This window comes from Ursus maritimus, unplaced genomic scaffold (genome assembly GCF_017311325.1).
Source record: "Ursus maritimus isolate PB19 unplaced genomic scaffold, ASM1731132v1 scaffold_2, whole genome shotgun sequence".
Lineage (NCBI taxonomy): Eukaryota > Metazoa > Chordata > Mammalia > Carnivora > Ursidae > Ursus > Ursus maritimus.
The window spans coordinates 93,863,012-93,878,832 of record NW_024424452.1 but is presented as its reverse complement, the minus strand read 5'-3'; the positions used below and the strand labels follow the sequence as shown (position 1 = coordinate 93,878,832).

General features: G+C 39.6%; 1 protein-coding gene across 5 annotated transcripts in view; it reads left to right on the top strand.

Moving 5' to 3' along the window:
- Nucleotides 1-15,821, top strand: part of HHAT (hedgehog acyltransferase) — a 302,265-nt gene that overhangs the window by 35,691 nt on the left and 250,753 nt on the right. For all 5 annotated transcript variants that reach the window (XM_040636378.1, XM_040636380.1, XM_040636379.1 and 2 more), the window contains one exon: nt 12,161-12,274. In XM_040636378.1, coding sequence (XP_040492312.1) covers nt 12,161-12,274 — 114 coding nt within the window. The remainder of the gene's footprint in view (nt 1-12,160; nt 12,275-15,821) is intronic.

The window sequence follows — 15,821 nt, the reverse complement described above, 5'->3', positions numbered from 1 at the left end:
CCATTTTTTTCCCAAAAGTTTCATGGCTTTGTATTTTACGTCTAAATCCATGATCCATTTTGAGTTATTTTTTTTAGAAGATTTTATTTTTAAGTAATCTCTACACCTAATTTGGGGCTTGAACTTAAAACCCCAAGATCAAGAGTCACACGCTCTACCAACTAAGCCAGCCAGGCACTCTAGTTAATTTTTGTATTACTTAGGTAAAGGTTTATTTATTATTTTTTTGCTATAGTAGGTCTAGTTGCTATAGCACCATTTATTGAAAAGACTATTCCTCCTCCATTGAATTGTTTTTGTACCTTTGTCAAAAATCAATTGGCCAGACTAATATGGCTCTATTTCTCAGTTCTGATTTCTGTTCCATTGATCTGTGTATCTGTCTTTCCACGAATGCCACATTCTCTTGATTACTGGTGAGTCTTAAAATCAGGTTATATAATCATTCTAATTCTATTCTTTTTCAAAATTATTTTAGCTCATTTAGTTCCTTTGCTTTTTCATATACATTTTAGAACAAGCTTTTCTATATCTACAAAACATTTTGCTGGGATTTTGGTAGGAATTCTATTAAAATGTTAGATCAATTTGGGGGAAATTGAGGTTTTTACTATGTTGAATCTTCCAGCCCATGAAGATTTCTTTATTTCTTTCATTAGTGTTTTGTAGTTTTTAGCATACAGATTTCCTACATGTTTTGTTAGATTTATACCCAAGTATTCTATTTTATTTTTCTTAACACTTAAATTTATTTATTTATCTTTATTTTAAGCCAACTTTATGCCATGTGTGGGGCTTGAACTCACGACTCCAAGATCAAGACTTGCATGCTCTACGACTGAGCCAGCTAGGCCCCCCTAAGTATTTTATTTTTTGAGCAATTATAAATGGTCTTACAGTTTTAATTTCAAGTTCCACATGTTAACTGCTAGTATATAGAAGTATAATTGACTTATATTTTGGTCTTGTATCTTATGACTTTTCTAAACGCATTTATTACAGGAAGTCTTTTTTTCCCTCTTTTTTTTTTTTTTTTAAGATTTTATTTATTTATTCGACAGAGATAGAGACAGCCAGCAAGAGAGGGAACACAAGCAGGGGGAGTGGGAGAGGAAGAAGCAGGCTCATAGCGGAAGAGCCTGATGTGGGGCTCGATCCCAGATCGCCGGGATCACGCCCTGAGCCGAAGACAGACGCTTAACCGCTGTGCCACCCAGGCGCCCCTTTTTCCCTCTTTTTTGATAGATTTGTGGGGATTTTCTACATAGACAACCATGTCATCTGCAAATCAGGACAGTTTTATTTCTTCATTTTCAATCTGTATAACTTGCATTTTCTTATTGTACTGGCTGGGATTCCCAGTATTACATCCAATAAGAGTGACAAGAGTGCACATCCTTGTCTTTTTCTTATTCTTAACCATTCAGTCTTCACCATTAAGTTCGATGTTTCTGGATATTTTTATAGACGTTCTTTATCAAGTTGAGGATGTTCTTCTCTGTTCGTCGTTTTTTGAGAGTTTTTATGAATGAGTGTTGAATTTTGTTAGATAATTTTTCTGCATCAATTGATATCATGGGATTTTTCTTCTTTATTAAGAATATGTTAATATGAGATGCCTGGGTGGCTCAGTCATTAAGTGTCTGCCTTCGGCTCAGGTCATGATCCAAGGGTCCTGGGATCCAGCCCTGAATCTGGCTCCCTGCTCAGCGGAAGCCTGCTTCTCCCTCTCCCACTCCCCCTGCTGGTGTTCCCTCTCTCGCTGTGTCTCTCTCTGTCCAATAAATAAATAAAATCTTAAAAAAAAGAAAAAAAATGATGTATTTTGTATTGGGTGAGTTCTGGTAGTTTTGCTTTTCAAGGAATTTGTCCATTTTATCTAAGTTGTCAAATTTATGTATGTAGAGTTGTTCATAGTATCCCTTATTAGCCTCGATATCTGTGGAGCTTGATGATATCCTGTTTCATTCCTGTTATCCATAATTTGGGCTGTCTTTTTTTATTCTTTGTCCATTTGCTAGAGATTTGTGAACTTGATTTTTACAAAGAACTAGCTTTTCATTCCACTAATTTTTCTCTATTTTTCTGTTTCATTGATTTCTTATCTATATTTCCTTTTTCATACTTGCTCTGAGTTTATTTTGCTCCTCTTCTAGTTTCTTGAGGTGGTAGCTTAGAGTTTTGAGACTTTGACTCTTTCTAATATAAATATGTAGTGTTATAAATGTTTTTCCATCACTGCATCAGCTGCATCCTACATATTTTGATAAATCGTACTTTCATTTTTATTCAGTTCTATTTTTTTATTTCCCTCAAGACTTCCTCTCTGACTCATGGGTTATTTAGAAGTATGTTGCTTAATTTCTAGGTGTTTGGAGATTTTCCTGTTAATCTTTCTGGTACTGATTACTAATTTGATTCCATTGTGGTCAGAGAATATACTCTGTATTATGAAATTCTTTTAAATTTGTGAATTTGTTGTATGGCTCAGGATATAGTCTATCTTAGTGAATGTTCCGTGGGTACTTAAAAAGAATGTGTGTTCTGGTGCTGTTGGATGGAATGTCCTATAAATGTTGATTAGATCCTGTTGGTTGGTGGTAGGCTTTCCTGTATCCTCGATTTTCTGTCTAGCAGTTTTATATCAACTGTTGAGAGAGAGAGAGAGGTGTTGAAGTCTTAACTGTAATCGTGGATTTGTCTGTTTCTTCTTTTCTGTCAGTTCTTTATGGATTTCAGAGCTCTGTTGTTTGGTACATACACATTTAAGGTTGTTATGTTTTCTTGTTGAATCGACCCTTTTATCATCATTTAATGATCCTGGTGATTTTCTTTCACCAAAGTCCACTTGATCTGATATTAATATGGTGACTGCTGCTTTCTTTTGTATGGTGTATGCTTTTCTATCCTTTTACCTTGAGCCTACCTATACTGTTATATTTGAAATGAATTTTTTGCAGACAGCATAGATTTGGATCATTGCCTAAAAATTCATCCTGCCATTTTCTTTTAATTGGTATATTTAATTTGATTGGGGTTCATTCAGCATCTTGAATCTGTAGTTTATGCCTTTTGCCAAATTTGTGAAATTTGTAGCCGTTAATTTCTTTCAATTTTTTTTTTGCCCCGCATTTTTTCCCCTTCTTAGGATTCCAGTGTCATGAACATTATATTTTTTATAATTGTACCTCAGGTCCCTGAGGCTCTGTTTATTTTCTCAGTCTATTTTTCTCTGTTATTCAGATTGTGTAATTTCTATTGGCCTATCTTAATGTTTGATGATTCTACCCGTGTCCTCTACCTCCACTGTGAAGCCCATCTGTGAGTTATTTTATTTTGTTCATGTCATTCCTCAAATCCTGAGCTTCCTAGCCAGGCTGCTTTCTTCTTTCCATCTTTCAGTCTTCTTATATTTGTTTTAAAATTACATCCAGGGTTTTTAGCCATTCTTCATGGGAGGGCTGGGGAGAAATGAGTTTATTAGAGAAGGGTATGATAAAAGATACACGTGAACTTCCAGATGGAAGAGGTGCATAGGCAAGGTCTGTGGGAAGGGGTGTGGGGCTTCCATGCCCTTTCCACGAGCAGCCCTCTCCTGGCACTGCCATGAGTTCACCAACCCGGAAGTTTTGTGAAACTGGTACTTCTGGGATTTCTGTGGAAGCTTTCTCACATAGGTGTGATCATTCACTTGATTTCCAGCTCGTTTCCCTTCTCTGGAGAATGGGGGGTGGGGGTGAGAAAGTCCAAGCCTCAATTCTGGCTTGGTCTTTTCGGTGAGCAGCCCTCATCCAGGAGCCCACCAGGAGTCACCATATTACAACAAAAGATGCTCCTCTCACCCAGAGAAATCCAAGGGAATTAGGAGCCCTGTGTCAGGAACCGGGGGTCAAAGACCAAGTATTAGAATAAAAAATTCTCCCAATGTTCTTACCACAAGAAATTATAAGGGTTTTAGGAGCTCTGTGCGGGCACTGGGGGGTAGAGACCAATATATGTATTTTCTGTTTCACAGGGGGGGGGTCTCTTTGAGAGCTTGGGCAGCTGATGGACAAAGGGGACAGATGGAAAAGGTGTGTGGGAGAATCCTTCACATACTCTGCCTGCTTTCCTGGTCTTTCATGCAGGGTGTAAAATTCAAGAAGAAAAATGATATCTGGGGTTATGAAGACTCTTCCTCCTGTCCCCCTGGATAGATGACAGAAATGTTTTTCTTTTTTCTCTCTTTTATCGTTCCAATCTTTCTTAATTGGCCTTCTGTCCTGGGGACCTCTAGCATTTGGGAATTCTACACGGAGTTCCAGTTTGCTTGTTTGCTCACTGCAGAGATGTTGTGTATTAACTAGTTTTCTTGGACGTGTGCAGACTTCCTAAGCAGAAAGCAAATTCTCTGAGTGGGAGGGCCGTGTTAGGGGCCAAGGCCCTCAAAGGGTGGGGGGGGCATTTTTTTCTCCATGTTACTATGACTCACTTTGTGTTTTTGGTATTTGGGAGAAGCGACACTAATGGGAGGCATGATTTATTAGCAGAGTTTGTAGCTGGGAAATCTTATGTAAATAATTTGCTGTCTAGCCATCCTGTTCTATTACTTTTTTTTTTTGTCATGATCCCTAACTTATTTATCAGCCTTATTACTGGTTTACAACTCATTTCTCCATATACCTTGTAGAAAATATAGTGTTTTTCCAGTTTGAGAGGTTTGGAGAAAAGAACATAGTTCTTGTGCCTTTGACTTTATACCAGAATGTAATATTTCTTTTTAAAAATTTGATTCTCTTTGTTAGCTTTAGGAAGAAAAGGAGAAATATAGAGTAGACAAGGCAGGGACACAGAATCTATACGTGCTTGATCAAGTATATGCATAAGTCTTGCATAATCTGGAGCAATTTCTAGGAAGTAGGTAGGTAGAGGGTTAGCCAGAGAATGTTACTGAATTTAGATTGTTAGTTGGACTGAAGAGATTCAAAGAATTTGGGTCGTCTTGATTTAATGAAGTTGTCTTGAGAGACTCCCTCTTTTCTTCTGTAGGACACCTCCCTGCTCCCATCATACCCTGGACGGATGGAGGCTTAGGTCATGAGGGCCACTTAAGAGACTAGGTATGATATAGTGTAGAATAGTTGTAGTTTGTGCTAGCCCTGTTGGTGGCATCCCCACCCTTGTGAGCGTCTCCTTTACCTGTGCAGGCTGGCAAACACATTTAAGCAGAGACTTTATTATTTATAGAAAAAAAAGTTTTGTTAGTGAAAACATTTTCTTTTCTCTTTTTCTTTTCTTTTCTTTTCCCTTTCCCTTTCCCTTTCCCTCTTCCTCTTCCTCTTCCTCTTCTCCTTCCTTCCTTCCTTCCTTCCTTCCTTCCTTCCTTCCTTCCTTCCTTCCTTCCTTCCTTCCTTCCTTCCTTCCAAGGCTCCACACCCAACATGGAGCTTAAACTCACAACTCTGAGATCAAGAGTTGGGTGCTCTACCTACGAAGCCAGCCAGGAGCCCCCAAACATGTTATCTTTGAGGAGATGTTGGTTGGGGGAAGAGTGTTGGCTCTGGAAATTGTGAGACGTAAAATAATTTAGTACAAACTATTTTAGACATAGCAAAGCCTCTGTTGAAAGATAAAACTATGCCAATAATTGCTAAATGAATCATTAGCCTGAGTTCATCCAGAGAGCCGTGCTGCTTTGTGCAGAATTCTTACAAATTAGTTCTCTCTCTCTCTCTTTTTTTTTTTCTTTCTCCTTTGGAGATTTATAGGCCATTAAGGTGAACTTGCTGCCTTTGAACATGCAGGGAAACATTTCTGGATTCAGGTATCTTACAAAAAGGTTTTCTCTGTTCAGAGATAACTTTTGCTCAATGTGATGAGATCTTAGGTATGGTCTCGAAGTAAATAATATGAACATGATGCTATTTAGGAAATAGATACACAAAAGTATCTAGTATTTCTGTTATATTACTTTTTTTGAAAAATGCTGGATATGAGGGTAAGGAAAACAGTAATATACAGTACATTCAGCTCTCTATTGTTTTCTCTAAGGAAAAAAGAGTTATGATAATGAAAAATACAGATTGGTGGGTAAGGTAGATCATTTTCTGTTTGGGTTTGAACTATATAAATTGATGCACTTTGTGAATGTGACACACTCACTGCCTTCATTGTTCAGTTCTAGAACCTCCTTGGACTGACCTACCTGGTGTTTTGCTCCATTTTGTTTTCCTCCACTGAATAGACTTATTTCAGAATAGTGTTCTTCAAAGTGAATTATATTCGTAGTGGGTTCAGTTACACAGCTGGAGCTGGATTGCAATCAGAAGAAAAATTCCTTCCAAAGTATGTTGATCAAGATTCCATTGCAGACAGTAGAACCACACTAGTCAGTTTAAGCAGAAAGGAATTTATTGTAGGGATGAAGGAGATTTTAGAGTAGTCAAAAGGACTGTAGGGACAGGCAGCAAGTGAACTTCCAGGAGCGATTCCTAGAGCAGAGCTGTGGCTGCTGCAGAGGTCCCAGCTTGAGTAGGTAGTGCTGTGGTAAGCTAGCCAAAACTGCCACACAGGGTAGCTGCCGCACCTCTGGACTGACTGGACCCTGGAGTGTCCACTGATGCTGCTGCAGAAAACAGGGGCCTCTACCACTGTTCTTCCAGAAGAGTCTCACAGCCTATACATTTTTATGTTTTTATACCTTCGAAGTCATTGTGTATTTGTTCATCAGAAGCTGGGGTGCATGTTGATATGCTAGCTAGCTGCAGGGACTTCTGGGAAATGTAGTTTTTTGCCTTCTGACCTCTAATGTTTCGGAAGTCATGTTGGAAAAGTGTTGATTGAGCCAGTGGGCAAAAGGTGCCATACAGAGCCAATATTTTATTTTGAGGAGGTTAGGATGTTTGTTTTCCCATGGCATTTTATATTTTATTTTATTTTAGAGAGAGACAGAGAGGGAGGGAAAGCGAGAGCAAGAGTGAGCACAGTGGGGAGGGGCACAGGGAGCGGGAGAGAGAAGGTCTAAGCAGACTCCACAGTGAGTGCGGAGCCTGATGCAGGACTCCGTCGCATGACCCTGAAGGATCACCACCCTGAGATCGTGACCTGAGCCAAAACCAGGAGTTGGACACTTAGCCTACTGTGCCACCCAGGCGCCCCTCCCATGGCATTTTAGATGTTGCAGCTTTTCTGAATGTTCATGTTTCCTTTTTGTTAGCCATGGATTTACCCCTTTTCAGTCCACTTTCTAGAATCCTTTGGGGGATCTTGAGCAGGTCAACTCTCTCAGATTTTACCTATGAGTATCTCTCTGTTTTAGGATAGAACTTAAAAACTCTTGAATTTGTGTTTCTGGGGCTATCAGAGTAAAATAGTTTATGTATTATCAAATACATAGTACAAATACATACTACAAATCACTGTATGGCAGTCTCAACCCACTCTCCCTTCAAGGTTCCAGAGAAGTGTAGAAATGAATGTCAGATTTAACTCTATTGAGTCAAGCAGTTGAACATTCTAACTGAAAATTCTGAAGCTTGGATGGTGGTTATGGTTGTAGAACAGTGTAAATGGACTTAATGCCCCTGAGCTGTACCTTAAAATTTACTATCTCAACCATTTTTATGCTGTATGTATTTATCACATGAAATAACAGACTTAGCAGCCTTGGACCTAGGGCTTTAATATCAAGCTTTGTCATATATTGGCTGTTGGACCTGGCGTGTGATATTGAGCCTCTCTAAGGATAGTTGACTTATCTTGCTATGGGCAGTATCCTACTACATACTAAATATATAGTAGTAGTTTCTTCCCAATCTGGGAAAGAGGGCAGGCTGGTTGAGTGGTGGACTTTCTGGAACAGAGCAGACCGACAGGGTGGAGGCCTGGATTGGTCACATGGGAGGGTGATGGGGGATCCACCCCTTTCCTAAAGAGTGGGCACTTGGTCAGAACTGAGTCTGTAGGCAGGTGACTAGCACTCTACTAGGGTTTCTTTCCTTTAGTCTGGAAAATAACTTTTTTAAAAAAATTCTTTGAAGGGAATCTTTTTTTTTTTTTCTTTTTTTTTCTTTGAAGGGAATCTTAGACATCACGCTGGTTTATCCCTTCATTTTACCTGCAAGAAGGCTCAGGTCCAGGTAGCCAAGGGACTTACCCAGGTTTGTGCTGGAACAGAAGTGTGATGAGAACTTAATATGCCTGATTGCACACCCCAACCATTTTTAAGGCTTGCTGAATGTTGGGCATTTGTGATACAAATTTGGTTAAGTCAAGGTTCTTACTTTCAAGAACTTGCCATTTTTCCTTCCTAGAGAGAAAATACATGAATTAACTATAATAAAAAGCACTAGAATAAGATCTGCTATGATAAAGGGGCTGGAATTGAGATGTGAATGACAGAAGGGGGTGTAGTGAGATCCACCTGGAAGAGGGGCAAATGTATCACACTTGAGCCGACATCTCTGTGGTTATGGTGGCATTAAGGGAGCACCTTCTTGGTTGGAGACCATTTGGTCAGATAGTGGGGTGCATGTATGTGCACGTGTGTGTGCATCTGTCTGTCTGTCTGGGTGGCGACAGGAGAGTCCAGGAAGAGTCAGCACAAGTAGGAACATCTTGGAAAAGGACTTCCTCTTTGGTAACAGGCCTGTGTTTGAAATCTTGCTCTCCCCCCTACTAATTTTGAGCAAATAATTTACCTATTCTGACACCCAATGAACTCATCTGTAACACAGGGTTTTAGAAAAAATGACTAGAAGGGTTGTTGGAAGGTTATCATTAGAAAACACATACCCAGAATATTAGTGATTTATATGAGAAGGAAAGGTCTCATTCATACAAATATATGTGGTTGAATTATATCACTGTGACCTCCCCCACTTTGCAGATTTTCAGCATCTAGATGGTGGTGGTGGGGATTGCTGTTGGTTCTGTGAGTTCTCCAAGGCGGGGAATACTTGTAGGGTTTCTCACAGTGCCTAGGATAGAACTCTGCTCTCTTATATGGGAAAGAGGCAGTGAAGAATACCAGACCTGGGCCCTTTCTTTTGAACTGTCTTGTGCTTTAGACTTCTCAGTTTCGCCTGGTTGTAGATTGAAAGCATCAGAATGAATAACTGCATGTTAACTTATTCGTCTAAAAAATTCTTGAATTTAGGTGCTCAGAGCTTTCCATAGTGTGCAAGATGATGATTGTTCGGTTTGTAAATATTAGGTGATCCGCTTGAGTGTGTCCCTGCCTGGGAATCATATGAGGTAGGGTGAGCTGTTAAGGACCCTCTGGGGTGACCCACGTTCAGGTGTAGGGAGGCACAATCAGTGTTAGATCTTTGCTACTCGTCCTGTGGACCTAGGCCAGCAGATGTCATCACCTGAGAGCTGGTTGGAAATCTAGAATCCCAGGCCCCATCCCAGAGGTGAGAATCTGGGCCAGAATCTACATTTTAGCAAGATGTGTAGATGATTTGTGTGCACACTGAAGGTCGAGAAGCGCTGATATGGAGCATGGGATGTGGACAACTGTCCCTTGGAGTTCAGTCTCCCCTTTCTCTGTGGAGCGGCTGTCCTGGTTCTGTCTGGCTAGAACGTATCCTCAGTCTATGTCTGACTCACTTCGAGAACTGAAGAATAGTTTTCGAATTGACTAAGAATTGCAGGGTCGAGAAAGGAAATGGGGAAGGAACAGAATATGAAAAAATCGCTCTTGATTTGAGGCTCCAACATTTGCCTTGAATTGTGTGATTGAACTCAGTGTCTGTAGAGTTTTTGCCTATAAAAGCAGGCGAGTCAACATTTTTCTTACCCAAATCATTAACCGCTAGTTATTGGCCTTCTTGTTCTGTTCATTGGCTCAGCTTTTCTGTCCGGTTATTTCCTGTAGGTAAATATTTTAAATGGAGAAGGACAGACATGAGAGAAATGTTTTTATTTCTTTTAAATGGATATTTTCTGAAAAGGAATTAATGATGAAGACTGTGTAATTTTTGTTGATGGGGTTTAACCAGCACAGGGTGTCCAGTAGTCCTGGGCCTTCTGGTGGAATATAAACGTCTTTTTGGTTTCTTATATTTTATGAGATATCATTTTTCTGCTAAAAAAAATTAAAGTCAGAAAAATTTTGAAGCATAAGTAAGCCTGGGGTTCTGAATTGTAAGTGTAATTCTTAGTGTTTAAGAACATCATATTTAAAAAGGTAAAATGTTGGAATATTTTTGAGGTGGAATTAAAAAAAAATTCTAGCTTGGCTTTTAGTGTTTTTGCCTTTATCCTTGTTACGAAAATGGCATTTTCCTAGCGTGACATCATCACGTGACCTTCGAGCTTGTTTGCCTGATTTAATTTATTCTCCACTAGTTTGAAATTTTTGAGATGGGGAAAGGAGCTTTGGATCGGGGTCAAAAGCCAGGTTAAAGGTTTGAGTGCTCTGCTCTGTTGCTGCCTGGCTACGTGGCGTGGGCATTTCCTGGGCTCTGATGTCGTCATCTCTGAATGGAAGGAACTGGACCAGATCCATGATTTTGATGAGATGGGGCTCTATGAGCAGCTTGTGTGTGTATCAGGATCTTGAATGTGGAGAACATGTGTTATTTGATAATGTACAAAACTGTGTTTATTTGGAAAATGGAAAAAAAATGTTTAAACAAAGTGGCACCATATAAAAGCTTGATACAACCTTGCTGGCTAACATAGGATGGGAAGTACATGGGACTAGCAGTTAGCGCAGGTAACAATTTTTAGTGAGTGTAGCACGCCAGTAACTGTTTTAAACTTTTGGTATATATATGTTGTCATTTAAACTTCACAAACCCTGGGGTGCCTGGGTGACTTTCTCACTTAACATCCAACTCTCGATTTTGGCTCAGGTCATGATCTCGTGGAACCTGCTAGGGATTCTCTCTCTCCCTCTGCCCCCACCCCCCAAGCTTGCCCTCTCTCTCTCTCTCTCTGTCAAATAAATAAGTAAATCCTTAAAAAACAACAAAAAGCCCAGAAGATCAGTAATGTGATATGATAATATGAGCAGATAGAACACAGAGGTAAAGCATCTCACTCCAGATCATCATAACCAGTACATGGGTAGATCTGGGATCTAAACCAAAACAAGTTTGCAACCTTGGCTGCTAGGTTTCCTACCTGTGCAGTCATAGTCTGATATGAATCAAGATAAATTCTATCTATATTTTACCTTCTGGAAAAAAAGTTTTATAATATGTGTAATGGTATGAAATTGCCCCTCAATCCTCACGTGTAAAAAAAAAAAAAAGTATTTTCCTCTAAATCCAATTAAAGTTTTATTGGCAGAGACTGCTGAGTTGTTCAATATCAGTAGCACTAGGGGGTTCCTTCCCCACCCACACAATTTGACTAGAAAGTCCAGAGGATCTCACATCCCCACTTTATCATGGTGGTGCCGAGATGCTCATTGGCCAGCCTTGTAAACGGCCCACTTTAGAGTGGCCAATTACTGTTTATTCCTTCCATACTCGACTTGGCCACCATGACTCCCTGGGGCTCCTGAGGCCAAACCAAGGCTTCTGGGTGTTAGTTCCCAGCTGTTCGTCTGTTTGGTCTTGCCAGAAGTTTTCACCTGCCCCTGCCTGGTACAGGTCCAGACACAGGGTGCTAATGGACACAGAGCTTCCTGAAGGGAAGGGAAGCATAGCTCTCATTCTTTCATCCTAATCCTATGGGAAATTGGTTAATTTCTCTATCAAATTATCCTCCTGCCTGAAATGACAGCAAAATTTAACACGATTGACCTTAAGCAATTTTATTAGCGTCCAATTTGCGTTTCTCTTGTTCGAGTGGCTAACCTGAGATAACCTCAATTCATTGCTTGCACTAGCTGTGTGACACCGGATACATGTGTTGAATTCTTTAAGCCTCTGTTTCATCTTTTATAAAATGGGAATAATAATGGTTTCTGTTCTACAGAGGGTCCTGTGGGATCAGGTTTGACAAGACACTTATTTGGAGAACGGCAATGAGACCAGCCAAGCTGGAGGGAAGAGTAGAAGTGGGTGGGGCTGTGGTGGTGCCCGGGCTAGAAGTGTATAAATGCCATTTTATGGAGTTTGGGCTCTCATTAGCCTTCTTTCTGGTTGTTTGATTAACTGGAGTTTGTGTTCTGCCTAAGATGTATGAAAATCCCTCTGATTAACTCCTGTTTCGGCCTATTTAGGACCCGACTGACTTCGAGTGGAGCTTCTGGATGGAATGGGGAAAACAGCGGCTTGTGCGGTTTCTGTTTGGCCACGCGGCTGTGTCTCAGCTGGCCAACGTGCTTGCAAGGAAGGTATGACTGACTCTGTGCCTCATTTCCCTTTAAGCTGCTTTCTTTGCTTTTTGAGAGGAAAGAGTCCTGAACTGGGAATCAGGAGATGCGGATATTAGCCTTGGAAGCCTGGAAAAGATGAGAAAGACTTGCTGATGATTAAAAAGACATTTGTGATAAAGGTTTCGTACATTCTTATCCTGTCCTTGCTTCCTCCACGTTATTTTTAAAGCCATCGAATATGAAGGTTTTAGAATAAAACTACAGAGGGTGTTCCTTAAGATCATACCTAATCAAATGATCTTATTAAAACAAATGCTTGTCGAGGACCTGTGATTTCCTCGTACAAGTTCAGAAGAAAGTAGAGTGAATGATATCATTAAATGGGAATAATTTTAATGTCAAATGATTTATGCCACAGTAGCTGTTGTAGATCAGAATTCCAGTAGTATTTTTTATTCGTACCCTGGCCTGGAGTGGAGAACAAGGGCTACTTCAAAGGGGATGTTTGAGAAGTACTTTTGCAGGTGGGAGGATTGAAAGCCTCTTGATGTGTTTTGCTACCTAGGGACCTGAGATACTTCCAGAAGGATCTGTCTGTAGCGGAGGGGCCAGGCTTTGTCCAGTGTTCTCTGCTATATGCTTCTTGACTCTGTAGATTTCCTAATTTGAAAAAAATGAGTGTCTGCTTAGAAGTCTTTGTAGTAAAGACAGCACAATCAAAGACTGACTTAGAAGTCAGCCCACAAAAAAATGTTTGATTCTTAGAGGTTCATGGAGGTGAAGAAACAGAAGAAGCAGGAGCCTCTGGGCAAGAGAGACCAGAATGGGAGACAAAAAAACGGCGCCATGTGGTTAGAGACGTGAACCGGACTTGGGATATTTTTTAGCTGTTTCTTGAAAATCGGTACTTTTAAGGCTTGCTTCTCATCCTGGAAGATAGGAAATCCCAACAGCACATTAACTTTCTTTGTTTTAAATATGATATTACTTTTTGTACTGAAGTGGTTTCTATCTTCTAAAATGGTGAAAACTAAAATCATGTGCTGTCAGATCTTCATACATTAAAACATTTCCTAGGACTTCCTGAGCAGACCCAATAGAAAAAATACAGGTTTGGGGTATCCCTAAGCTAGAAGGGATTATATAGGTACCCAAGCCCTCATTAGTGGGCTTCTTTTCTTCCACAAATTTCTGTTTGGTATTTTTTTAAGATCCAAGTTTTCTAGAAATTTAACGTTTTTGTGTTTAACCAAGGTTTCTCTGCCCATAGGTAAATGACTTACTCTGCCCCTAGGTCTCAGTTTTCCCATCTGTAAAATGACTAGCATAATACCTGTCACTTTTACTTTGTGAGGGGAAGGTGAAACGTATCCCATCTTACTACTGCTGCCGTGGGTAAGGGTCAATCGCAGTGTAGCAGAAGAGTACTAGGTGGTGTATTAGGTCCTGGGCTTTCTCACTGATTAGCTTTATAACTTTAGGAAAGCTTTTCACCTCTGAATTTTAATTCATCATTTTCTGTAAAGTAGGGGTGGTGAGACACCCCTTAAAAAGTGGTGAGTTTTATCTGTTAGAGATGTCATTAAAAAGTAAGGGTGAGGGCACCTGGGTGGCTCAGTTGGTTAAGCATCTGCCTTTGGCTCAGGTCATGATGCTGGGGTCCTGGATCAAGTCCCGCATTGGGCTCCCTGCTCAGTGGGGAGCCTGCTTCTCCCTCTGCCCCTCCCTTCTGCTTGCTATAGGGAGATATTTTAATATAATTTCATGACTAATTGTTATATCATGTAGAAAAAAATAAGGAAAATATAATTCATAAGCTTGATAAAAGAAATTATGTAAATTGTTATACCTAACAACTAGAGAATTCATATTCTTTTTTTTTTAAGATTTTATTTATTAATTTGACATAGACAGCCAGCAAGAGAGGGAACACAAGCAGGGGGAATGGGAGAGGAAGAAGCAGGCTCCCAGCAGAGGAGCCTGATGCGGGGCTCGATCCCAGAACGCTAGGATCACGCCCTGAGCTGATGGCAGACACTTAATGACTGAGCCACCCAGGCGCCCCCAAGAATTCATATTCTTTTAAATAATACAGAATATTTATAAAAATTAACCACATGTTGTTGGCTCAGTTGGTTAAGTATCTGCCTTCAGCTCAGGTCATGATCCCGGGGTCCTGGGATTGAGCCCTGAGTTGGGCTCCCTGCTCAGTGGGGAGTCTGCTTCTTGCTCTTCCTCTCCCTCTGCCCCTCTCTCCCTGCTCATGTTCTCTCTCTCTCTATCTCAAATAAATAAAATCTTAAAAAATTAATCATCTATGGACCACAAATTTCAACATATTTTCAACAAAATTTCAAAGTATGTGTTTTATGTAGGCTACCCTCTTTAATCCCAGTGCAATTAAGTTTGGAAACCAATAACACAAGATGACCTGAAAACTCTAATTCCTTTAGAAATTAAAGAGAACATATTTTTAAATAACTTGTAGGTTAAAAAAGAGATCATACTAGAATTAGAAAATAGTTAGAAATGAATGAAAAAAATTTTACATATCAAAACTTGTAGGGTGTGGCTAGAATGGTACTTAATTGGAAACCATAATCTTATATACGCTTATTAAAAAAAAGGCTGAAAAATAATGAACTAAGCACACAAGTTAGGAAAGGATAGAAGGAAAGGAAGGAAACAACAAAAATAAGAGCAGAAATTAATAAAATAATCAGTGGCAAGATTGATCAAGGAAAAAGAAAGTGCACAAATAAGCAGTATTAGGTATGGAAAAGCTGATGAAAAATATAGAGGATATTTTGCACAATTTTACACCAAAAATCTTGAAAACTTTGGCAAAGCAGACACATTGCTAGAAAATACGACCTACTGAAACTGACTCATGAAGAAAAAGGAAGACCAAATTGTACTATAACTGTGAAAAGAAATTGAGTCACTGGTCAAAAATCTATTTGTAAAGAAAACACTAGTAATTTACCAGTTCTGCCAAACATCCAAGACACAAATGACTTAAATCTCTCCCAGATTTTTTCAGAAAAGAGAAAAAGAGGGAATATACCATTTATGAAGATAGTATAAAATTGACACCCAAATCACAGGATATACCCTACCAGATATTACGACTTATAAAGATCCGATAATTAAGACGTTGTCGTATTGGCTCCAGGGTAGACAAATAGACCAATGGAACAGAATAGAGTTTAGAAAATACCCGTGCATAGTTGGAAACTTGTTTTGTGACAGAATTGGCATTTTGGATCTGTGTGGAAAGGATGAACTGTTCAGTAAACGCAGCTGACACAGTTGTTTAGCTGTGTTAAAAAGAAATGAATACTTATCCTTTTCAAGGTAGATTAAGGACTTACAGTGAGAAAGTATATTATTTCTAGAAAGTGTGAGGTAGAATATCTGTTACTGTTAGGGTCGAGAAAGATTTCTTAAGACAGAAAAAGTACAAATTGTAAAGGAAAAAATTGATAAGTTTATATTAAAATAATTTATCAGTGTATAATCATGTGTAATCATCAGGATATAATTGTGCACATCTTTGGATGTA